Genomic DNA, 26,611 nt, shown 5'->3' on the forward strand with positions numbered 1-26,611 from the left:
AAAAAATGATCCTAAATCTGAGGAAATAGTTTTGACCTTATCTTAAAATGCTCCATAAGCTAAGAATTGAAAACTGAAAAATATAACTAGGTCAGGTAACTGAATTACCTGTTTTTGTTGATTTTACTCTTTTTTACATCACTCAACAAAGTTAACAAGCTTTTACTATGTGAAAGGCATGTTTGCATAAAATATTTGTTTTTGTTTTAACAACAGGTTCATGTGACAAGAAACATTGCAGGGTATGGGTGGGTGGAGCCAAGATGGCGGAGTAGAAGGACGGATCTGCTCTAGCTCTACCCCCATAAAATACCTGTAAAAATGACTCTAAATAAATTCTAGAGCAGCAGAAGTCACAAAACGACAGAGTGAAAGAGATTTCCAGTCCAAGACGGCCTGGGAGGCTGCCAGGAAAGATCTATCACACCAGACTCAGAACTGAGAGCAACCTAGCCTTGGCTGCATGGCGTGGCAGAGACAGGACTGGAGCAGGCTTTAGAGCACAGAATCACGGGTAGCAGCTACAGTTCCTAGATCACTCAACCCACAAACACTAAAGACAGCTTCAAAGGTCAGTAAGAAAGTTCTTCCACCTGGGTGAGAAGGGAGCAGGGTCTGGCCATAGCCCAGGCCCCAGCCCCAATTCGGGTACCAGAGTGGAGGCACCCACTGCAGCGGCAGCATCCACTTTTAGAGCCCTCTACCTAAACACCCTGGGGGAACTGAGCAGCCAATCTAGGTCTCAGTTCTGAGTGGCAGCCCTGGGGTGACAAGGAACACTGGTGTGGTGGAGCTGGTAGAGGCTCTGGAGAGGGAACCCTACTCGCAGATCCTGGGAAGAAAAGCCTGTGGTTGGTCCCAGACCAGAGTGCAGGCCAAGAGAGGAATAAACTCCTCTCCTTTGACTGTGCCACCATGGAAACTGAGAACTTACAGATCCTTAGCGTACACCCTCCATTTGATAAAAGGACTCAAAAGTCAAGTAACTGGAGGGGAAAAAAACAAGACTATAGGTTATTTTCTTGGTGAAAAGGTATTTTCTTCCATCCTTTTGGACAAGGAAGAACAAAGCATACCTTTAGAAGAAGACATAAAAGTCAAGGTTTCTACATCCAAAACCTCCAAAAAATATGCAATTGTCTCAGGACATAGAAGAGCCCAAAAAGGATTTTGAAAATCAAGAAAGAGGGGTAAAAGAAAAATTGGGAAGAGAAATGAGAGCAATGCAAGAAAATCATGAAAACTGAGTCATCAACAGCTTGCTAAAGGAGACCCAAAAAAATGCTGAAGAAAATAACACCTTTAAAAACAGACTAACCCAAATGGCAAAAAAGGTCCAAAAAGTCAATGAGGAGAAGAAAAATGCTCTAAAAAACAGAATTAGTCAAATGGAAAAGGAGGTTCAAAAGCTCAATGAAGAAAATAGTTCTTTAAAAATTAGAACAGAGCAGAGGGAAGCTAATGACTTTATGAGAAATTAAGAAATTATAAAACAAAACCAAAAGAATGAAAAAGCAGAAGATAATGTGAAATATCTCATTGGAAAAACAACTGCCCTGGAAAATAGATCCAGGAGAGATGATTTAAAAATTATGGGACTACCTGAAAGCCATTATGGGAAAGTCATGAAAGTCATGATCAAAAAAAGAGCCTAGATATCATCTTTCATGAAATTATCAAGGAAAACTGCCCTGATATTCTAGAACCAGAGGATAAAATAAATATTGAAAGAATCCACAAATCATCTCCTGAAAGAGATTCCAAAAGGAAAACTCCTAGGAATACTGCAGCCAAATTCCAGAGCTCCCAGGTCAAGGAGAAAATATTGCAAGCAGCCAGAAAGAAACAATTTAAATACTGTGGAAATACAATCAAGATAAGACAAGATCTAGTAGCTTCTACATTAAGGGATCAAAGGGCTTGGAATATGATATTCCAGAGGTCAAAGGAGCTAGGATTAAAATCAAGAACCTCCTACCCAGCAAAATTGAGCATAATACTTCAGGAGAAAAAAATGCTGATTCAGTGAAATAGAAGACTTTCAAGCATTCTTGATGAAAAGATCAAAGCTGACTAGAAAATGTGACCTTCAAACACAAGAATCAAGAGAAGCATGGAAAGGTAAACAGGAAAGAAAAATCATAAGGGACTTACTAAAGTTGAACTGTTTACATTCCTACATGGAAAGATAATATTTGTAACTCTTGAGACTTTTCTCAGTATTTGGATAGTTGGAGGAATTATATACATATAGACAGAGGGCGCAGGGTGAGTTGAATAGAAAGGGAAGACAGCTAAAAAAATAACATTAAGGGGTGAGAGAGGAATATATTGGGAGAAAGGAAAAAATGGAATGGGGCAAATTATCTCTCATAAAAGAGGCAAGAAAAAGCTTTTTCAATGTAGGGAAAAAAGGGGGAGGTGAGAGGGGAAAAGTGAAGCTTACTCTCATCACATTTGGCTTAAGGAGGAAACAACATGCACACTCAATTTGATGTGAAAAATCTATCTTACACTATAGGAAAGTAGGGGAGAAGAGGATAAGTGTGGTGTAGGGGGGATGATAGAAGGGAGGGCAAATGGGAGGAGGGAGTAATTAGAAGTAAATGCTTTAGGGGAGGGACAAGGTCAAAAGAGAGAATGGAATAAATGGGGGGCAGCATAGGATGGAGGGAAATATAGTTAGTCTTTTACAACATGACTATTATGGAAGTCTTTTGTGTAACTACACATGTATAGCCTATATTTAATTGCCTGCCTTCTCAGTGGGGATGGGTGGGGAGGGTGGAAGGGAGAGAAGTTGGAACTCAAACTTTTAGGAACAAATGTTGAGAATATTTTTTGCATGCAACTGGGGAATAAGAAATGCAGGTAATGGGATAGAGAAATATATTTTGCCTTACAAGAAAAGAGAGAAGATGGGGAAAAGGGAAGGGAGGGGAGTGAAAGAAGGAAGGGCAGATTGGGGGAAGGGGTAACCAGAATGCATGCTGTCTTGGGGTGGGAGGAGGGAAGAGATGGGGAGAAAATTTGGAACTCAAAATTTTATGGAAATGAATGTTGAAAACTAAAATTAAATAAATATAGAAAAGAAAAAAAAAAGAAGCACTGGGGAAACTGGAAAGTAGTTTCGCAAAACTGAGCTTAGAACCGGATCTTACACCACGTGCCACAGTAAGTTCCAAATGGATTCTTGATTTAAATATAAAAGACCATATTATCAAAAGATTGAAGGAAAACTACTGGAGGTATCTTTCACAACTATGGCTGAGGAAGAATTCTTTTATTTTAGTTTTAATAAATACCTTTTGTTTTCATATCACTTTAATTTCTGAATATATTACTTTCTTATACCCTGCCCATTGAGTTATCCTAGATAACAACAACAAAATCTGAGAAGGAAAAAAATGCAGCTAAGCAAAACTAACTAAAAGGAAGAGAATCTGTCACTAAACAAGGGTTAGAAGAGGTCCAAAAAGATATAACAATTTCAATTACATGAAACTGAAAAGCTTTTACAATTATAAAATTCATATAAGTAGGATAAGAAGGGCAACTTTCAATTAGGAAATGATTTTTGCATCAAATATCTTTCACAAGGGTCTTATACCCAAGATATATAGAGAGTTAACACAAATATAGAAGACCACGAGCAACATTTCAATGGACAAGTGGTCAAATGATATGGACTAGTTTTCGAAAGAAAAAAATGCAGATTTCAACTCTATGAAAAATTGCTTCTGCATTTTTGTATATTAGTAACAAAGCCCAACAGCAAGAGATAGAAAGAGAAACCCCATTTAAAGCTAGGGGAGGACACTATAAAATATTTGGGAGTTTACCTGCCAAAACAAACCCAGGGACTATATGAACACAATTACAAGACACTTTTTGCACAAATAGTCAGATTTAAGTAAGTAGAAAAACATTAGTTGCTCGTGGGTAGGCTGCGCCAATATAATAAAAATGACAATTCTACCTAAATTAATTTACTTATTTAGTGCCATACCAATTAAACTATCAGATAATTTCTAGAGCTATAAAAAAAAATATCAAAATTCATCTGGGAGAACAAAAGGTCCAGAATATTAAGGGGACTAATGAAAAGAAATGCTAGGGAAGGTGGCCTACTATTACCAGATCTCAAATTGTACTATAAAGCAGCAATTATCAAAACCACTTGGTACTGGCTAAGAAACAGAAGGGTAGACAAGTGGAATAGGCTAGGTACTCAAGACACAGTAGGTAAAGAATACAGCAATCTACTCTTTGATAAATCCAAGGACCCCAGCTTCTGGAATAAGAACTCACTGTTTGACAAAAATTGCTGGGAAAACTGGATAACAGTCTGGCGGAAACTAGGCATAGACCAATGCCTGACACTACACACAAGAATAAAGTCCAAATGGGTACACAATCTAGGTATAAAGATTGATACTATGGACAAATTGGTGGAGCAAGGAATAGTGTATTTATCAGATTTATGGAAAAGGGAAGAATTTTTGACTAAAGAAGAGATAGAAAACATTATAAAGTGCAAGATGCATAATTTTGATTACATTAAACTGAAAAATTTTTGCACAACCAAATCCAATGCAACCAAGATTTGGAGGGATACAAAAAACTGGGAAAGAATTTTTGCAGCTAGTGTCTGTGATAAAGGACTCATTTCTAAAATATATAGAGAACTGAGTCAAATGTACAAAAATACAAATCACTCCCCAATTGATAAATAGTGAAAGGATATGAACAGGCAGTTTTCAAAGGAAGAAATTAAAGCTATCTATAGTCATATAAAAAAATGCTCTAAATCATTATTGATTAGAGAGATGCAAATCAAAACAACTCTGAGGTACCACATCACACCTATCAGATAAGCTAACATAACAGAATAGGAAGATGATAAATGTTGGAGAGTTGGGATATTAATTCACTATTGGTGGAGCCTGTGAGCTGATCCAACCATTCTGGAGAGCAATTTGGAACTATGCCCAAAGGGCTACAAAAATATGCATACCCTTTGACCCAGCAATACCCCTTCTAGGACTGTATCCCCAAGAGATCATAAAAATGGGAAAGGGTTTCACTTATACAAAAATATTTATAGCAGCACTCCTTGTGGTGGCCAAAAACTGGAAATCAAGGGGATGTCCATCAATTGGGGAATGGCTGAATAAATTATGGCATATGAACGTAATGGAACACTATTGCACTATAAGAAATGTTCAGAGAGACCTGGAAAGACTTATGTGATCTGATGCTGAGTGAAAGGAGCAGAACCAGGAGAACTTTGTGCATAGCAGTGACCACAGTATGCAAGAATTTTTTCTGGTAGACTTGGAACTTCATTGCAATACAAGGACTTAAAAAAATTCCCAATGGTCTTTGAAGGCAAAATGACTCATATTCAGAGAAAGAACTATGGAATCTGATTGCAGAATGTAGCAGATCATTTTTTTGTGTGTATTACGTTTTGGTTTGTTATATGATTTCTCCTATTCATTTTAATTCTTCTACACAGCATGACTATAGTGAAAATGTATTTAATAGGAATGTATGTGTAGAACCTATATAAAATTGTACGTTGTCTTGGGGAGGGAAGGGAGAAGGGAGGGGGAAAAATCTAAGTTATATGGTAGTGATTGTAGAACACTGAAAATAAATAAAATTAATTTTTAAAAAATTACTTTAAATCACAGCTTAAGAAGTGCTGAAGGGATCATGAATGGAAAAAGTAAGAAGCCCTACTCTAAATCACTAATAAGAGAAGTAAGAAGAAACTGAAATCACTCCGAAGTTTCAAGTCACAACCAGCATATTGGCAAAGATGAAAAAAAATAGAAACAGTGTATAGGGTCATATTAACTGTTAAGGGAGTTTTGAATTGATCCAATCATTCTATAAAGTAATTTAGAATTATATTAAAAATGTCTAATGACCAAAGACACAAAGATTCCATATATTTAAAAATATTCACAGCATTATTTTTTAATGATATTAACCAAACAATCAACACATTTTCATCAATAGGTTCACTCTAACACTGCTGATCATCCTCTACTCACCAATACTCTCCTCTTGAGAACAGCCAGACCTGCTTCTAGCCTAGATCCCACCATCAATATTGAGGGAGTGAGGGCCTACCCTCCTCAACACCACCAGCAACAACTGCCACCAACAATCAGATACGCAGAGTAGCCTTAGGAATGGCAGCATCTCCCAAACTAGAGGTATCAAATTCAGATAGAAACTGCTATCCCTGCAGCTGCATATTGATTTAGATAACACAAATGAATATTACATAATAATGTGTGTATATGTACATGTGTACACACACACACACACACAGTTAAATATTTCCCAATTATATTTAATCAGCTGGGTTTCAAATATGACACTTCTATCCCAAACCACATGTCTAATTCCCGCCCAGCTCTCACAGGTATTATCTGGGGAAGAAACTCCAGTGGAGAAGGGGCCAGGCATTCCTACTAAATGCCACATACACACAAGGATGGCAAGCTAGCCTACCTGAAGCAACGGGGCAACCTGAGAGAGTGTAAGCAGCATTTGTCTCAAGCAAGTCAGAGCACCATCACCACCACCACCACCTTGACCACCATCTTCCCCCCTCAGATCCTGATGGAGACAGCCCAGACCCTGAACCCAATAGCCTTGGGAGTAGCTGCTTCCACAGCCCAGTGCTCTCAGGTGGAGGGAAACAACCCCTTAAGAGAACCAGCCTGGGAACTGCTCCAACAGGTACGTTCTCAGCCACAGTTCCTGAAGATCCAAAAAAGAAAACTGTCACGAAAGTTCCCGGCATCAGAAACTAGTATCATTTTATCAGCAAGATGAAACTGAAGAGGCATTAACATGTGCTTTGCCACCATACCCTAAAGATCATAGGAATTTTCCATATGTAGTCTCTACCATTAGAATGTGAGCTGCTTGACAAAAGAGGTTGTCTTATTTTTCTATTTACACCCCCACCACTTAGCATAGTGCTTTGCACAAAATAAGTGCTTAATAAATGGTGCTTTCATTCACTCATCATTCTCTACATTTTCTTGACACTGCTTCCTTATGGTTCTTCTCTTTCTCTATCTGACCACTCTTCTGTCTTCTCTGGTGGATCTTCACCCACATCACTCTCACTAACCACAGGTGTCTTTCAAAACTCTGTCCTAGATCCTTTCTCCCTCTGTACTATTTCAATCAATGATCTCATCAGATCCCATGATTGTGATTCCAATTATCATCTCTATGTAGATGATTCTCAGATCTAGTATCCATCCCTAACCTATCTCTAGGTCTCCAGACTAACTTCTTCAATTGCCTATTAGACATCTCTCACTGCATGTCCCAGAGATAGTTTAAACTCAACATGTCCTAAACTGCACTAATCTTTTCCTCCAAATCCTTCCCTCTTCCTAATTTCCCTATTACCACTGAGGGCATTATCACCCTCCCAGTTACTCAGACTCATGACTGAGGTGTCAATCTCCTTACTTTCTCTCATCCCCATAGACAATCAAATTTCTATCTTCACTGTACCTCCTGTATTTGCCCCCTTCTCTCTTCTGACACGACCACGAGCCTGGTGCAGGCCCTCTTTACCTCACACCTTGATTACTGCAGCTGCTTCAAATGTCTTCCTCCACTCAGCTGTCAGCTGGATCTCCCTAAATCACAGATCTGATCCCATCTGAACCCTCCAATCAATAAACTCCAGTGGCTCTTCCAGGTTCAATATAAAATCTTCCGCAGGACTTTTAAAGTTCTTCATAAACTAGCTCCTTCCTACCTTTTAGCAGAGACTGTCTTTTGCCTTTCTTTGTATCCCATAGTGCTTAACACAGTCCCTGGCACACAGACACTTATTACTGACTGACTTAAGTACCCTCCAAGTCCTCTGCAATGACACTGGCCTCTTTGTATACAATACTCCATCTCCCCAATCCAAGTGATTTTACAGGCTGTCCTTTGTGCCTGAAATGCTTTCCCTCTTCAACTGTACCTCCTGCCTCTCTAGATTCGTTCACAGCTAAAATTCCATCTTCTGCAAGACTTTCCCAGTCCTCATAATCTCAATGCTTTCTACCTCTTGATTATCTCCAATGGATCCTATATATATATATATATATATATATATATATATATATATATATCTTAGTTGTATGTAGTTGTTTGCACATTGTCTCCATCATTAGACTGGAACTTTGAGGGCTAGAAGTACGTTTCTGCATTTCTCCGTATCCCCAGCACTTAACGCAGTGTCTTGCATAGACTAGATAGATGTTTAATAGGTATCTGTTGTATTGACTTGACTTGGTTGAGAATCAGTAGAGAATAAAAGAGAAGCGATATCTAAAAGGGCAGAATGTCCCAGGGCTACCACAGCTCAAGAGCCCACCCTTCTACATTAGGGGTGTCAAACTGAAATAGAAACAGGAGCCATTAAACCATACAAATTGACTTAGGAAACCACGTTATTAGCATTATCTACATTGTACTCTATTTTTATTTATTTTGTTAAATATTTCCCAATACTATTTTCATCTGGTTTGTGGCCATTTGAGAATGCTGAGGCAGCACATCACAGAGGTTTGATACCTCTGTTCTACATGAAACCTTCCCTGAGCTCTCTGCACTCCACACCTAAGCTATCAGTATATTCACTTTCCAAGCTGCTGTGTATGCTGTGTAAAAACTTAAACATGTCCATATTGTCTTCCCCAGTAGACTGTAAGCTCAGTGATTGCATAACTTTTTTCTGTGCCTTCCCAGGGCTTAGCATAACAATCATCACAAAATGAGTGCTTAACAGATCTTGATTGAGTACTTCTATTATATACTTATTTATCTTGGCCATCAGCTCCCTATTGGCCATTTTTATTCTGCCCTTTCCAGTCTACCATCATTCTTCTTGGCAGAGAAAACAAGGAAAAAAGGACCAGCTCAGCTCAGCTCCCTTTCTGTCCTCAGCTGACTTAACCCCATCTGTAATGAGCAAAGTCCTACCCCTTCTTTGATCCTCCCTTTATCCCCCTAACATAAATTTTAAAACCCTTTGTGTGCTTCTTTGCTTTCTCTACCAACCCCAACCCCCTCTGGGCTTCAGCACTGCTGGCCACTCCCCATGGGCCCCACTTTTGTAATCTTCCTAGAGCACCTGCTTTGTTTCTATCTTTTGTTCATCTGATTTAAAATCTAAAGTGGATTGGTAAATTCTCTGGGTACTCACATCAATCTCTCTGCAATACTTTTTTTCCCTCCTCATCAGAATTGTTTTTCTTTGTGTCTTTATAACTTCCCATCTCTCCTGGGCTGATTTCCTCAATAGAATTTTAGTCTCGAAGATCCTAACTATTCTTCCTCTGAACTCTTTGAAAAATACTCTCCCAGGATCTAGGTCACATGTCATACTATTCCCAGTTTTCCTCTTCAAGTAGTAGTAACTACAATAACACTAATGATGATGACAGTAACAACATCTATACTTTAATAGGTAGCATCTAATAAATGCTTGTTGACTGCTGATTGACTGGATATGAATCAGCAGTATGACATGGAAGGCAAAAATGCGAATATCTGAGAAGGCTACACTTTGAGAAGAATGACATTTAGAACAGGGGAGGCCACAGTGCCATTATCGTCTGCCCCCATCAGATCACACCTGGAGTAAACGTTACCACATTTTAAGAGAGAAGGGGGCACCACGATGGTATGTACTGAAGATACTTGGGATGTTTAGCCTGAAAAAGAGAAGACTTAGAGAAAACATGATGAGTGCCTTCAAGCATCTTAAGGGCTACTAAGAGGAAGAGCAATTAGACTTGCTCAGCTTGGCTCAAGAAAGCTGTGCTAATAGCAACAACAGGAAGACTGGGGAGGATGGTACCAGGTCACTCAGCTCTGCTCTGATCCCATTTGCAGGACCATTTTCAGTTTGGGACAGCACATTTAAGAAGGACAACAATAAACTGACCAACATCTAGAAGGGACTTTGTAATCACGCAATAGGAGGACTGAGGAAATGTTTAGGAACTAGAAGAGATTCAACTGCCTTCAAATATCTGATGGGGTATCCTATGGAAGAGGGAGCAGACTTATTCTGCTTGGCCCCATTGAGCTAAACTGGAAGCAAAAAGGCAAATTTAGGCTTAATGTGAAGAAAAATTTGCTAAATTATAGCTATTTAAAAGTGCTATGGGCTTCCTTGAAGGTAACGGGTCCTGCCTCACTGGAGATACTCAAGCTAAATACCCTCTTGCTGGGGATTCCTTCAGAAGGAATTCTTCTTCAGTGAAGGGTTTGACTAGATGGTTTTGAAGTCTCTTTCAGCCTCTAGATTCTGTTTTTCTGTTTTCATCTTTGCATGCCCAGGACTGCACATAGCAGGTGTTTAATAAGTAAAGGAAATGAATAAAGAAAATGAGGAGCAAAAGCACATGGCTACAACATGAAAGGTGAAACTTTGACTATCATGCAATTAGGAGTTAACAGAATACTGGAAACAAAACATCATCATGTTGGAAATTAAATTTTCCACTCAACTGTCCAACTTTTCCAAGTTGAACACAATCCCACGTTTGAACAGGAAGTGTGACTTTTTCTAAAAATCACAGACGCATATTTGTTCTCTAATTACTATTGTGAAAAACAAACACACAGAGAGAAATACAAGGTCTGAAAAGGGACTAAAGTCAGAACTTCAAAAAATGAAAATAGGTCACTTTTTAAAACCCATTTCTTATATCTAAAACAGTTAAGTATAGTGAAAAGAATATCAGAATGGAAATCAAGAGAATTGGAAGGAATCTTAGTGGTTACCTAAGTCTGACTTCCAATTCTGTAAAAGAATTCCTTCTATAACACTGTATACTTGAACTTTTGAAATAACAGGACTTTTCCCTCAAAAAAATAACTTCAGTTGTGCCACTTTCTAACTGTACCCACGGACAAGTCACTTAACCTCTTTGGGTCCCAATTTCCTCATCTTGTTGTAAAACAAAAAGGTCAGACTAGATGCTTAGTAAGGTTTCTTTCAGCTCTAAATCCCTATGATGTGACTTCTACAGGCACAGTGGGGAACTCCATTAAGAGCTATTGCACTTTGAAAATAACATTTTTTAAAAAGCCTGCTTCTTTTGAAATTGCTGCCACCAAGTGGCGGAAGTTCTTAAATTCAAACCCTGCAAGGAAAAAGTTATCATTTACTCACAAAGAATTTTCTGATTTAAATTGAAACTGATTGTCTCTGCAATAGTAACCCCTTTTCATGTTAGAAGCTGACTACATATCAGGCATGGCCAATGCACGCAAATGTTTTGCTTAACTGTACTTCTATATTAGAGAGGAGAGTTCTTTTGAAGGAGGATTCTTCACAGGGGATGAGATAAAGAGGTTAAAAACATAACATCAATAAAAATTTTAAAGCTGCTGAGAACAAATTTCTAGTTTGCTCTCCCCCTGCTCAGAACATACACATTCCAGAATCAAAGACAGAGCTAGAAAGGATCTCAGAACACCCTCTATTCCTTGCTCAAATCAGGAAATCTGGGCTATTCATGTTCCCAATTGCAACCTGCTTTTATAAATGGGTATCTGCTCTAGGAAAAGACAACCAAAGACATCAAAGTTTAAAGGGAAAAAAATGTCATTTCTTTGTCTGTCTCTTGGATTTTTCTAAACTTGGAGTCATAGAACAATTTCAATTTTAGGATAAAAGATTTTTCTTTCTTCATATTTGAAAAAGACCTAAGGTATATCCTTCTGTTTCTCTATCTCTCTGCCAATCTGTTTAAAAGACAATTTGATTTTTCTTCATCAAGAATGACTTCGCACCAGATTTCTTGGAAATAACAGGCCAAAATTACACATTTGCTGTTAGCCACAAGATTTTTGTTCCAATATCTACCATGATTTAGTATAGGAACAAACATTTCACATGGGCTTCTGCACAATGAAGCAGGGTTAAAAACAAAATAAATGATTACCATGACAATTGTCAGTCCATGTTAACTGTCTTATGCATCATAGATCAGTATTTACAAACTTTATCACTGAATTTGGGATTTGTGTAGAACTAAAGAATAATTTATTCAAACAGATCCTGATAGAAACTGAATATATGAAGCTTAATTCTTCAGAACTTCTCTTTAATTATAAAAAGGCAATCATGCTCTAAAAAACAACTCTGTGAACACCATGAATGGTACTTAAGGCTTTTCCCACACCAAAGCACATGGCTTTGTACGCTGCCTATACCAAACAAATGTATGTTAGTGTAGAACAACTTACAGAGGCTAGGAGGGGTCAATAAGGGTGGCTGTGGAATACATTCAAGTTCATTTGTAGTAACAATAACAACTCAATATTATTGACTATTTTGCAGGTAACAAAGGAATTTCCTCACAAGTATTAATATTTCTACTTTACAGAAGAAAAAGTTAATGCTCAAAGACAGGAATTAACCAGTCTGCTATGGCAGAGCTTACTGACTAGTAGTACCAGCATTCCCATGGCCTTTGCAAACTGTGTCACCAAAACCAACAACTACCTCATCTGTGAATAAAAAGCTAAAGGAACCTTTCCATCTGGGGAGGTTCGGTTGCATTATAATTTTAGTTAGAAGAAAAAAACATGGATTAGATAACTTCCAGTGGCCCTGTCTAGTCCAGTTCCTCTCAAAATTTGACAGATTATTGACAAGATTTTGACTTTTAGAGAAATGCATAATTAAAAATTACGTAACTGTATCCCATACCATAAAATCAATGAAAGAACACAATCATTTTGGAGAAGAGAGGAGGCTCCATTGAGCTGAGTTTACCTTTGACATCTGGCTGAAGTCCGCAAAGCCCTCACTACTACTGAAGGCACCACTTCCAAAGGGGTCTAAGGTTCCAAAGGGATCTGTAAATTGTATCAAGAAAACAGTTTTGTATAGCTGTAACATTTCTTCTAAGAAAAACTGAAAATCACAAGCTTTCCACCCTAAATAGCCCACAAGAAAAGATAATTAGAAGCTAGATATATTTATGTGTTCCTTCTAGCAAATCAGAAAGCAATTCCTCAATAACAGCCTCTGAAAATTCCTACTTCATCTAATCCACCAGTCACTCCCTGAACATGGCTTTCAGTTATACCACAAGATTCTACACAACTCTGACAAAACATCTGCATTTCACACCAGCCATAACTGTATTTAATCAAAAGAAATTATGTACATTTTCTGCAAAAACTTAACTGATCATGATGAAAAATACAAACCATATTGGAGAGAAAAGGCTAAAAGAGAGAGGTAACACTTCAAGGGTAAACTTTTATCCATAACATTTGGCCTAGAAGTTGTTTAATGTCTTTTGGGCCTCTTTGCTTGGTCATGACTGGTCATGAATAATATACCACAGTGATGTTCCCACACATGCTATCTCTCTTTATAAATAGACCTGGCCTAGCTGCTGGGCAACTAAAGTTCTCAAAATAAAGAAGAGTTTTTACAAAATCCTTTTCATTCTCAGCACCTGATAATCTAATTATATTCTGCAGTTTTCACACTATAAGGCTATACCAATCCAAGCCCTTCACCAATAACAAGGCAAACTTCTCATTCAATCAAGCACTGAACTTCCTGATGAAATGGAACTGAGCTAAGAGAAGAAGCCTGGTTGGCCCAACAATTGGTGGGTACCTAAAACGTGAGAAAAAAAATCTTATCACTTAAATCATATTCCCAATAGTATATTTTCTTTATCAAAGCTATTGCTTCTTATTGACAGGTATAATCAGATAGATGATACTAACATTAAACTAATTCTCTAGCAGGATCCTAAGAGAAATTGGGTAGAGTCGCTCTCAACTTTTATGAATTTTACAGACACAAAACACTGATAAACAGCATGCTACTGACATAAGAAAATAAAAGAAATACTTTTTAAAAAACTCTCCAATTCATGCGTATGAATACACTGGTTAGAATTATAAGTCACTTATATTTTTTTAAAGGAATAGGAAAGAAAGGAGGCTTCCCTCTTACCTGTTCCTTTTGAAGAGATACTGGAGGATGAAAAAGGATCACTGACTTCAAAGGGGTCAGGCTAAGTGATGCAAAAGGAAAAATGAAATGCAATTAGTGATTCTATATGCATAGACTAAAGACTTCAATTTGATAATTATGCAAAAGTCATAAAACACACTTATCTACTGAACATTTATTAAGTGTCTACTCCATACAAAACACATCAAGATACAAAGATTAGACAAGATATTACCAATGTCCTCATGGAACATAAAGTCTACTATAAAAGGATAAAAGACAAAACCTACAAATCCCAATTTTGAGCATTTTTACTGACTGTCCCCTATGTCTGGAATTTCCTAGCTAAAATTTCACCTTTTGCAAAAATTCTTTTTGGATCCCTCTTAATGCTGGTGTTGTCCTTCTATCTAAATCTTTATTGCACGTAGTTGTTTGAATGCTGTCTCCTTCGTTAGAATTTGTACTCCTTAAAGCAGAGACCTTTTTTTGGCCTTTCTTCATATCTCCAGAGCAAGGCACAAGGCCTAGAACATAGAAGATGCTTAATAAATGCCTGTTGACGGAAGGAAATATAAATAACTAGAAAATAATATACAGGATATCCCAAAATGTTTTTGAGACACCCTGAAGTATAGGATAAGGACATCAGAAATTTGCAGAAATCATGTGTTATGTGAGTGCCATTACCAAAAGGGGCTCAGAGAAGGCTTAATGTAGGAGATGGCATTTAAGCTGGCTGATAAAAAAGCATACAGGAATTCAGCAGGCAAAGAAATAGATGGAAGACATTCCCAGGTGTGAGGGGAATGACAAAAATAAAGTCACAGGGACAAGAAAAAACAGCAAATATAGAGCAGCACCATTTGGCAAGAGGTGAAGCCTATGTAAAATATATGAGAGGACATTAGCAGAACTAAACCTCAAATTATACAACGAAGTAACAATGAAATCTATTTGGTACTGATTAAAAAAACTTTTCTAAATAATCAGTGGGGGCAGGTAGGTGGCATGGTGGAGAGAGCATCAACTGTGGAGTCAGGAGGACCTGAGCTCAAAACCAGCCTTAAGACACTTGACATTTTCTAGCTGTGTGACCCTGGGCAAGTCACTTCACCGCAATTCCCTTGCAGAAATAAATCAATAAAACATCAGCAGAGCAGATTAGATTTTAAAAAAAAGAAAAAAGCTTAGAAACAAATGAATCTAAGAATATAAATTTCCTAAGGAAATCCCTGAGAACAGTTTGGCAGAAATGAGGGGATTTCTGGTTCCAGGAGCCAAGATGGCGGAGTGATCAGTAATTGCTATCTCCCTCCCCTTGTTGACCTTGAAGAGCCCAGATAATATCTCCCCAGGGAAAAATACTGGAATAGTGGGAGCAGCAGAAGGGATAAACAGTCTCTTAGCCTGTGAGGCTAGGAAAATCACTAAGGAGGGTCCCTTTTGCTGTGACTGAAGGGGACCAATGCAGGACCAGAACTGTCCCAGACAGCCCCACCTCAGCAAACCGGAAGAAGATCCTGAGCCCCAGAGGGGTGAAGCCCGTAATCACCAACATCAGGACCCCAGGCATGTCTCAGCACCTCAGGGAAATCAGGAAGACACTAACACAGATGGGATCACCAACCACTGAGCTTGCCTATGTTCTAGCTCAGCACAGGAGACTTCCTGTGGCCAGACCACCCTCCCTCACACTTAACGCAGCTAACTCCAGGAAACTCAAAAAGCCTTCACCTAGATTCTGCTTTCCAACACCAGCCAGCTCAGCACCAAGTAAGCTGAAGCATTTTAGCTTCTAGCTAAAAGAACCAAATGCCACAACACATAAAACCTTAAGTTTTGGGCACAAGAACTGTAGGACAAAGCCCCGCCCTGCACCCCAGACACAGAGATCTACTTTAAAAGCCAGGGAAAGGGGGATCATCATAAGTAAGAAGCAAAGCAGAAAAGAAAAGACCACAGAATCTTTCTATGGGCACAAGGACCAAAACACAAATACCAAAGAGGTCAACACTGAGACTGTACTCCATCTGAAACTTCAGAAGGGAATATGAACTGGTCTGAAGCATAAAGAGCATTCTTAGAAGAGCTCAGGAAGGATTTTAAAAGCCAAATTAGAGAAATAAAAGAAAAACTGAGCAATGATTTTAAAAATATGAAAAAAGAGATCACAGAATTTAAAAGGAAAATTGGAAAAATGGAAAAGGAAGTACAAAATCTAACTGGAGAAAATAACTCCTAAAAAGGAACAATTGGACAGAGGGAAAAGGAGATGCAAAAGTTAACTGAAGAAAACAATTTGATAAAAATTAGAATCAGGCCAGTAGAAGCTAATGACGATGTGAGACATCAAGAATCAATCAAACAGAATTTTAAAAATGAAAAGACAGAAGAAAATATAAAATATCTAATTGAAGGAATGAGGGTTAGTCCACTAGCTTACATATATCCCAACAAGCTTAAAGTGAATACATGACTTGAATGTTAGGCCATACCACCAAAAATCAGGAGAGTACTAGGTCAGGTCCATAATTATGAGTGTGGGGAGAGTTTCTTAATCAAATAATGAATGGAAAGAAATAATCCTCAAAGACATTCAACTACTCAAACTACTCAAATCTCTCCACTTCAGAACTTCCTGACAACACACATCACAACCTATCCATGCCTGCCATTCCTGTCTTACTCTTGCACATGTCCTCCAAAAAGCCAGCACCAAGACCCGCTCCCTGGGTCTAGGAGGCTTTCCTTGCTTTCCTGTCACACTGTAGGGATACCAGTAGAATATTCTGCCTGTCTCATCCACTACCTAATATTCTTTCCCTATGACCAGCCCACCTTTTCTTCTTATGATATCACTAACCCATGCTGCTGTCTCTGACTTATGTGCTTCAGATCTCCTCATCTGCTGTGTACTGCAGCCTGCTTACACCCACCTTGCCCCTCTTTATTGCCCTAAATAGGAAACTTCATTTGTCAGAGGCAGTTACATTTTGTGTCTTCTTGCTATCTAGCAGAACCTACAGAATATTAGTATTGAAAAGGGTGAACTTTGCTTTTATGAGAAGCATGAGGTTAGCAAAGGACCCCTGCAATTTTTCAAAAGCAATCCAACCTGCTCTCCTCTTCCTACTCAATTCTGGACTCAACTCATTGTCCATCTCAGATACACATACTGTTGGAGAGCTCTCTATGCACACTGAAATTTGGGTAAGAGACATTCATCTGCCAGTGAACAGAGAGATCAGACTCCTTTGAGTGACTACAGTTCTCTTCCAGAACATCTACAAACAGAAACATCTGGAAGACCATACCTTCCTAAGAACTAGACTCTCTAGTAGATTTCTTCCATCACAGAACAAATACTTTTGGCAGTTGTATATCTCCCTGCTTTCTGCATTTTCTGCATTTATTATCAAAGGGTCATCAAATAGGGTTATTTCTTCCAAGGAACCTTGAATGATTCTAACTTATGGATAGAGAACACCTTGTTAGAAGACTGGAAGATAGCATTTTGGTCTACAGTATCAAATGCTTTTCATAATAAATAAATAATAGACCTACTGGGATCTCATATTCTTAACATCTTTCAGCCAATTTTCAAGTAGTAAAGATATGGTCCATGGTTGCATAACACTTGTGAAATTCCATTTGTTTCCTATTAATACCCTCATGTCAAAGATAACCTCAATTCATACATGGACAACTCTCCTAAAGATTTTGCACAGACAGGAGAGCACTCAGGTAAGTCAACAGCTGATGATGTTATCTGAATCATCTTTGTTAATATTAATAATTCCATGCCTTTGGAATATTCCACTCTCTAACACACCTTGTATATACTTAGAAAAATAGAATGTTTATCATTCTATATGTAAATTTTGTTGAATCTAGAATAAAATGCTAAAACTAATTAAGTATACAAAATGATGACACAGACACTAAATGGCACTGTAACCATAGCAACATTGGTGAAAGTTATCTAGACAGTTTCATGAAAGAAGTAGGAGGATTTGAAGACTCAGAAGTGGGTATCAGTATAGCATGTTTTAGGGGACAATGAGGATACTAACCTGGCTAATGTACTGAGCAATAAGAAATAAGGATGGATAACTAAGCAAGACTGTAGAGAGAGGATAAGGGAGAGGCAAGAGTGTTGGGAATCAGATTTTGGATGCCAGGCTGAAGAATCTAGATTTTTGTCACAAGACGCAAGTGAGAACTATTTTAAGTTCTTAAGGAGGGAAGGGATATAAGAGAAGAAACATGATACAGTGGAGAAAGTGAACTTACAGGAGCATAAGGAGACCTGGGTTTAAATCCCAATTTGGCCCCTTAGTAATTATCTAACAGAAGGCAAATAATATTATTAACCTCTCTGATGTGCACTTCCCTCCTCTGTAACACTAACAACTATTTGAAATATCTAGATACTCCACATGTGTGAAAGCTTGTGTAAAATATTAAGAGCTACATAAAAGAGACCAATATTATTAACAACTTCAACACATGTATTAAGCACCTATTATACACAGGGCACTGTACTCCTCATATTAACCATATTAAAACATTTCCTGAAAAATTCTCTAACTTGTAAAAACAGATGAAATCAATGATTCCTATTCCACAATGAGAATGAAAGTAACAGTGAAGGGTTTATCTAAGATCATGAAAAGTATTCTAGGCATATATCCAATATAATCTTATTCTGTTTCAGAGTGTCATTAATATGTCACAGCCCAACTGCCACCCTGACATTGCTGTATATTGTTGGGCCCATTATCATTAATCCTGCATCTCCATCCCATTCGCTCTAGAGCCCATCAATCCCATTTCACTCCAACCGCTTCTAAAAATTGTTCCTAAGGCACTAACTATTACCTATTTTTTTGTCATGTCTTCATGGCAAAGCAATTACAAATGTTCGGTTATTCCTGTGCATATACATCCATTACCTATCTTAAAGAGTCACTTACTTTTGAAGATGAGGAGGGGTTTTTTGTGAATGGGTCTGAGGTAAATGGATCGCTTTTGACTTGTTTCTTGAAGTAATCATCAGAGCTCCGAAATGGATCACTTTCTTTGAAAGGATCTCCTCCAAATGGATCTAAAATTTAGTGATAGAAAATGAATGAACAAACACCATTTCACAAATGCAAAAATACATCAGTAACCCATAGATGGACTACTCTATTTGACTGTTCAAAAAATGTACATTTAAAGTTCCAACTAAAAGGAAACTTTGGCAAATTTAGATAGTATCAATAAGAATATTAGAGGATAGACATACTAATTAGCAATGCTATGGAGAAAAGAAGATAGCAGATCCTTATACATAGGTAGGACTAGCAGTTTGCTGCAGACACTCTGCAGCATCGTGGAAAGAGCCCTGGAGTTGGCATAAAAGATGGGTACACTTTGTGCTAGCTATGAGACCATAAGCAAATCATTTGTCTTAGTTTCCTCATCTATACAATGGAGGTAACAGTATACGCCCTGCCTACTTCACAGGATTGTTGTGAAGATCCAATGAGGTTGTTCATAGAAAGGGCTTTACAAATCAGAAAGCACCTATAAAAATACTGGCTTTTACGATCAACATTTGCTGAGGCCCCCGTGAACAAGTGTGACATAGATCCCTTGCTACAGTCTAAGGGTGACATTCTGTGACATTGAACCAGGCTGTCATGGACAAGTACTTACTATCACCTGGCTATCAGGAGCTTCCTTTGCAGTTTTGCTCCTCACCTTGCTGTGAAATGGACAAGAAGGGGCATAAAACTGCAAAAAGGAGAGGAGATGACAATTTCAGCTTCCTTTAGAAACTAAACACACTTACTGTTCTGCTGGACATTCTACTAGGGGAAGCTGGAATGTATTTATTTTTTCAACAAAGAACAAGATTTGCTTTGTAGACTACACTGCTCTGGGAGGATTCCACGAAAATGTTCCTTGAAAGAAATCTTTTACCTGCTGAAGTCAATTGTTGTTCTGCGAAAGGGTCATTCTGGAAGGGGTCACCTAGATTTAAAAAGGGGGGAAATCCTCAAATTGAAGGCTTTTGGAAACATTATTTACGTGCACATTTCCCCCTGTTAATTTCCCCACTGTGGAAGAAAAATGTCTCTCCTTTTGCCCTCGATAAAATTCTTTACAACACACTTTTTTTCTTTTGCTTTGGAATAGCAACTAAAAGCACAACTTTTCTAAGTACAGATACTACGTCTTTGCTAGTAAAAAGGTAAAATTAAAGGAGCTGCATGCAGGCTGTTTGCCACAAGCTGGGGTGGGACAGACCAGAGTCAGTCAGAACTCATTCCTGAGGTCAGCTCCTATCTTCCTGTGGCCTAAGATGTCAGACCCGCTCCTAATGCAATATTGCACAAAGAGCTAAGGGGGATTGGAGCTAAATTTGGCAGCTGCCTGATACTTCCCCTAAATAAAGGTGCTTTTTAAAATCTGCAATCTGCAACTTTAAAAGAAAAGAAATTTCAACACCACCTGGAATGAGCTTACAAATCACCTTCCTTTTTCCTACTTCACAATATTTTTCTCACACACTCCTCTCACAAGGTAGTCTTTGACTCTAAGCTAAAGGAAGGAAGAAATGTCAGGAGAGCAATAATCCAATCACCGTAACTTTGCTAGAGTACTGTGTAACTGAGTGGCTTACTGCTCTTTAACAGAGATATGAATCTAAAGATCAATAAGGTTTGTAAAGCACACCTACAGACTGAGACACAAATGTTCACATAATTTCCACTTTATTCTGACCATTTCACAGTGAAATTAATACATAATTATGGCATTGTAGGTATATAGTGTTTTGATCAATATATTAGCCCCTACTTACTGCCTTTGAAGGGATCAGCTCCTTTAAATGGATCAGATTTGAAAGGATCCTCTGCCTGGAAAGGGTCTGTATGCAATTCTTGTGTACTGTTGCTAAATAATAAGGCTTTATTCTTGAATGGATCATCCTACAATTATATGGAGAAACAGTATAAGGCTTTTATCATTTAAAATTATAAATCAATCAAAATGTAGATTTCCAAAAATATTTTCATGTTTCCTTCTAAATACTGAAATCCTAAAATGAATAGCTACTGAAATAAAGGTCAAAGAAGTGTCTCCTTTAGTGTAAATTGAAAAGAAAAATTTTAAGGTCTTATTCAAATAACAAATGGTTTCTTTCTCTTTTCACATATACAGAATCTACTACTCCTTTAAAAAAAAAGTCTTAGTGGGAAAACCTACCTACAAAAGCATTTTAAATTGTGCATTTTACAGTTTTTTCCAAAATCCTCCCTTCATCACTTTTAAGCAAAATGGCTAACTATGCTACAATATAAGGGGGACAATTCTATATTTTTAAATTACAGCTATCAGAATTTATCATGATATACACATTAGGTATCAGCGCAAACTAAGAAAATCTATGTTTTAAATGTACACTTTTTATTTTTTTAAGCCCTATGAAAGGCTAATTTCTAATGAAGACAGCAATAAAGTATACATCATCTAGAAATAACCACCACATTTTGGTTAACGAAGACCACCTGTTTGTTAGCTAAAATAGAGAAGTTTCATTACAACAGAACAAACATTAACTCTGCCAAACAATGAATTATTTAGCTTCCAATGGGTTGGAATACCAATCCCAAAATATAATCCAAACTGACTAAAATTTAGGATCATTATCAATTACAAAGCTGTGGCCATAAAAACCTAAGAGACAGCTAAGAGTAAACTTTGTCAGTCAAGAAAGTCTATGACAAGGTTAACAATACAATGAAATCAGTTCCATTTAGCAATATGGTTTTCAGTGGTGTTTGATTAAAATGTAGTTTTCCAGATCTCCTAATAATAGAAGTCCCTACTCCAAACTAATAGTCTCCACTGTCCTCAGTCTGGGATTCCAGGGTTTAACAAATAGCTATACCCTCCGCCAAGTATAAAACATTTTTTTTCTTACCTGAGAAATGTTATCAGTAGTCTTCAACAATATGGCCTACAAAGTAGGCACCAGAACCAGATTATTGGGCTATTTGCCCAACATACCCATCCAAGAGCCCTGGATGCTACAAATAGTGCAAAGAATTCTATATAGGTATAACAGTGCTAAAGACCAAATAGTGAAAATATTCAGCTAATATCCAATGAAATTCTTGGATACGGGAGAAAAATAATGAAAAAGTCCTATTTTTATGGGAGTGGACTGGCCGGTCAGGGAAATAAATCTCTTGTACCACACCATGTTTGGAAAGGATTTATTTGTTTTCAAAGAATGATGGAGAAGAATAAGGGAGCTGAGTAAAATGGTAGATTAAGAATGAAAACATTTTCTTATTGCAGACGTTCCCATTTTATTTTCACATTTACACTGGATTATTTTAAATACTCTGCAATCCATCAACTACAGACACACAATTGCTATTCCAATTGATCACCAACCATCAGTTTGGTGCTTGGATCATAAAGCGATGGAATTCTGAAATGGATCTCTAATGTCTCTCAAGGAACTGTAGTTAACATAAACCAGCATTCTAGAAAAGTTCTAAGGAAAATACTGGTACCAATGGTGTGCGTTAGTGTTTAGATGATTGGGAAGCTCGAAAATAACATTTTAAAAACTGTATAGATGTATCAAGGTAAGCCACCCAACGTCTACCTGTCAATGACTGAGCTGCCTTCTGAGGACCCCTAAGTGCAAGGTAAAAGGACTGATGATGACTGATTGACCACTGTGAAAAAAGTAAACTCTCTTAACTAAAAAATTCACTGACCACAGATATAAAGTTATGTATTTCTGAAGTAACATGACAACTCTGAAATGTCATCAAAGGCATTATCAACTAAATTTCCTTTTCTCTAGAAGAGTGCTAGATCTATGCCTAAGATGTAATAGAGAGGCAGGTCCTTGAGAGGAGGGTAAGGTTTTCAGTGAGGCTCAAGTCTGCAATGATTTTTCTTCTTTCAGTGAGAAGTACTCGGTGGGCAGAATGAACAGTGCAAAGAAGATGAGACTAATATGCTTGGAATCAGATCATGTGAAAGCTTTAGGATGTCATCAGCAGGGTCACTTCCCTCCACTTCTACAAATTGCAATCTCTCCATATTCCATGAGTTGCTATGCGACCAGCCCTTCCAGTGATGAGCCTCTCTGAACTTGTCTAGGTCATTCCTCAGACAAGAGGCACAGTCCAGTGCCACACTCATGGCTGAAGACTCCTCGGTTTGGTAGGCCTGCCAGAGTTGTGTACTACTGGCACAGCAAACAAAGACCCAGGGTCCCCAGTGGACCCAATGACACAATGAGGCATAGGAGCAGGATTTCAATGGAGGGTGTAATCAGCTAAGAGAAAAGAATGTTTTAAGAAACCTTTGTCACTTGGAGTTGGTAACATTACTTGTACTGAAGAAATAACAGGATAATAGCAACTTTCAGGAAGTGTAAATGAAACTTTGCTTAGACAATGGTAGATGTGATTCCTTCAGTTATTTATTCCCTTGGAAGCAAAATCTTAATGAGAACTCAAAGATGCCTGTCCTCTGATTAGTTGTAATCGTCATTTTTTGTAGTAAACAAAAATTCCTTTTCACACTGTTTATTAAGAAACAAAAACAAACAAATAAGGTTTTTAAAGTTGTATTTGTACAATAAGATAATTGCTGGATTTTGTTGTTATTTTTCAAAAACTGGCAGTTTTTACTTAACATTTATGACATAAACATTCCCAAGATTAGTTAACTTTCATGTAAACTTAGCTATACTTTAAAGATGAACAAAAATAATGAGAAAAGTAAAATCTGTGGGGAAGAAAGTTGGCCATATTACAAAGCACATTGATTGCCATGTCAACTCCCAATTTTTTTCCCCAAGGAAACCAGTCTTATGAAATACTGTAGAAGTAATACTTAAAAGTGAACTGTATTAAGAACTAAAACTTAATTACCACAGTTCAAAGGCCTAATGCTAAGAATACTAGACAAAACAAAATATGCAATTTTTAAAATAAAAATGGAAGAAAATACACAGAATAAGTAATGAATAGTAGAAAATGTGAACTTCTGGCTCATCTATTTATCAAAGATAAGACTAATAATATTTAATTTTTAAAGTAATGTTAATAGACTCTGTAACATAAAGATTTCTTTGAGGAAATACTGACCTTTTAAAACGTGTGGAACAACTACAAGATACTTTGGATCACATATTGAAAGTTCCATAAGAAGAAAGCTAACTGGTAAATGAAATGAAGAGGTAGTACAGAAGGAATGTCAGGGCATCAAGCAGTAGCTGGAGAGAAGAGGTAAATTAGGAAAACTAAAAAGCACTGTGCAAGAGAACCAGAGAACGATAATTCTCCCTAGTTGATAGGTATGACCAAACTGTACAGCTACACAGCAAGGAAAAATATCAAGAAATAAATTGATATAAAGACGTCAGGCATGTTTAGGGAAGAGAAGCCTGCATTATTACAAGAAAAAAGGAACCACTTAACAAATGAGGCCAGAAAAGGACAGGAGTTAGAGCCCCAAGAGAATGTCAGTAGTAACATTTAAGTACAAGGATGTGACATAAAAAGTACAAGGATGGTAGAGCCAAGAGCCACCAAAACTTTCAGACCAATTGCTTTCATTCTCTTCACCTCAACAGCACAAAAGTAACTGGATTAAAGAGAAAATTCTGTTTCGTCCCAGGAACAATATTTGGAAGCTTTGTAATAAATGAGAGAAGCTGTTATCTCAGGATGCTGTTTGAATATAAATAAGCATCCTTAGAACCAAACAGTAAACAAAAGGAACTAAAAACCTACATAGCTAATATTGTGATATGTGCTCTGTAGTCACAAGGTTTAAAATAAAGTGCTGAGTTCTTAAATGTTACAAACATTTCAGGTGAGTGGAATAATAATATCCACCCCAGCTCCCATATATGTTCTTTCAGATGAGTGAGCAGACAGGGGAAGAATATCATCACTTCACTGACAGAGCTTATTTTAGGCAGGTCTCTCTTTTTATGACTAACGTCTGATTGCCATATTCCTTGAACCTTATCTTAAACTTTCATTTTAAAGATGCTATTCCTGAAGAAAATATCTGTCACAGAAAACATGGCAGCAATAGGCTCAGCAAAGAAAATATTTGTATCCATCTTTGGTTAAGTTAAACAGACACATTACTGAAGGACCCCAAACATTTGCTGAGTATCACTGTATAAATACTTTCACTGCAAGTGAGGTTCCTTCAAAACAGTTCTTACATATCATTCTCACCCACAACTACAAAGTAAGTACTAAAGTCAAATATAGTGATGAAAGCTAGGTTACAAGAGCTGTGGATGTCAAGACCACAACCAAAAACCTTCACTTTACAAAATTCAAATGAGACACAATTTACAAATTGATAAACTTGTTTGCTGTTAACAGTAGGAAATGTAAATCTTAATTATTACTTTTATTCAACCTTTACCATAGCTCCAAAACCGCCTGTTTCTTTCTGTGCGGCTCCTTCACTGAGGTCAGCTAAGTTCGTCATGCTGTCACCAGGAATCCCATTCAGTGCTTCATTATACTGTTCAATACTTGTGTTGGCTTCCTGGTGACACTCTTGCAGTTGAGAAAGCTTACTTCTTGCCTGTGTGAGAGAAAAATGGCCACTATTATACAAGACCCAACAAAAACAGCCAGCTAAGAGGCTGCAGCTTTTCTTATTCAGAGCCAGGTCCCAACGATGTGGAAGGTAAAGATGAGAAGCACCGGATCTTAGCCAGCACTAGAGAGGACCTCAAATGTTACTCACTTGAACTCCAACCTGAAGCATGAATCCCTTCTACAATACTCCTGCCAAGTGGTCAATGAGTCTCTTCTTGAAGAGACACCCTACCAAAGGAGACTGTCAAATTCATTTTTAGACAGTTCTGTTAATATTTCTTCAGAGGATAATAAGATGCAGAGCTAGAATGGACCTTCAAGAGTATCTATTCTAACTCCCTATTTTGTAGGTGATAACACTGAGGTCGTAAGAGGTTTAACCAAGGTTACACTGTAGCAAAGTCACATTAGAATTCAGGCCTTTGCCTCATTTCTAGAATATATAGAGAACTGACCCAAATGTATAATCATACAAGTCATTCCCCAATTGATAAATGGTCAAAGGATATGAACAGGCAATTTTCAGAGGAAGAAATTAAAGCTATCGATAATCATATGAAAAAATGCTCTAAATCACTATTGATTAGAGAGATGCAAATCAAAACAACTCTGAGGTACCACATCACACCTATAAGATTGGCAAACATGACAGAACAAGAAAATGATAAATGCTGGAGAGGATGTGGGAGAGTTGGAACACTAATTCATTGTTGGTGGAGCTGCGAGCACATCCAACCATTCTGGAGAGCAATTTGGAACTATGTCCAAAGGGCTACAAAAATGTGCATACCCTTTGACCCAGCAATATCGCTACTAGGACTATATCCCCAAGAGATCATAAAAATGGGAAAGGGTCCCACATGTACAAAAATATTTATAGCAGCACTCTATGTAGTTGCCAAAAACT

The 26,611-nt window shown here is 37.7% G+C and overlaps 1 protein-coding gene across 7 annotated transcripts in view; it reads right to left on the reverse strand.

The window, feature by feature from the left end:
• Window positions 1–26,611, reverse strand: part of EPS15L1 (epidermal growth factor receptor pathway substrate 15 like 1) — a 120,042-nt gene that overhangs the window by 33,494 nt on the left and 59,937 nt on the right. For 4 of the 7 annotated variants that reach the window (XM_072601281.1, XM_072601277.1, XM_072601284.1 and 1 more), the window contains 6 exons: window positions 25,517–25,687; window positions 20,901–21,027; window positions 20,018–20,068; window positions 19,024–19,154; window positions 14,045–14,105; window positions 12,839–12,921 (listed from right to left, as the gene is read on the reverse strand). In XM_072601281.1, coding sequence (XP_072457382.1) covers window positions 12,839–12,921; window positions 14,045–14,105; window positions 19,024–19,154; window positions 20,018–20,068; window positions 20,901–21,027; window positions 25,517–25,687 — 624 coding nt within the window. The remainder of the gene's footprint in view (window positions 1–12,838; window positions 12,922–14,044; window positions 14,106–19,023; window positions 19,155–20,017; window positions 20,069–20,900; window positions 21,028–25,516; window positions 25,688–26,611) is intronic. The other 3 variants (XM_072601279.1, XM_072601278.1, XM_072601280.1) reach the window with 2 other exon arrangements.

This window comes from Notamacropus eugenii, chromosome 4, assembly GCF_028372415.1.
Source record: "Notamacropus eugenii isolate mMacEug1 chromosome 4, mMacEug1.pri_v2, whole genome shotgun sequence".
NCBI lineage: Eukaryota > Metazoa > Chordata > Mammalia > Diprotodontia > Macropodidae > Notamacropus > Notamacropus eugenii.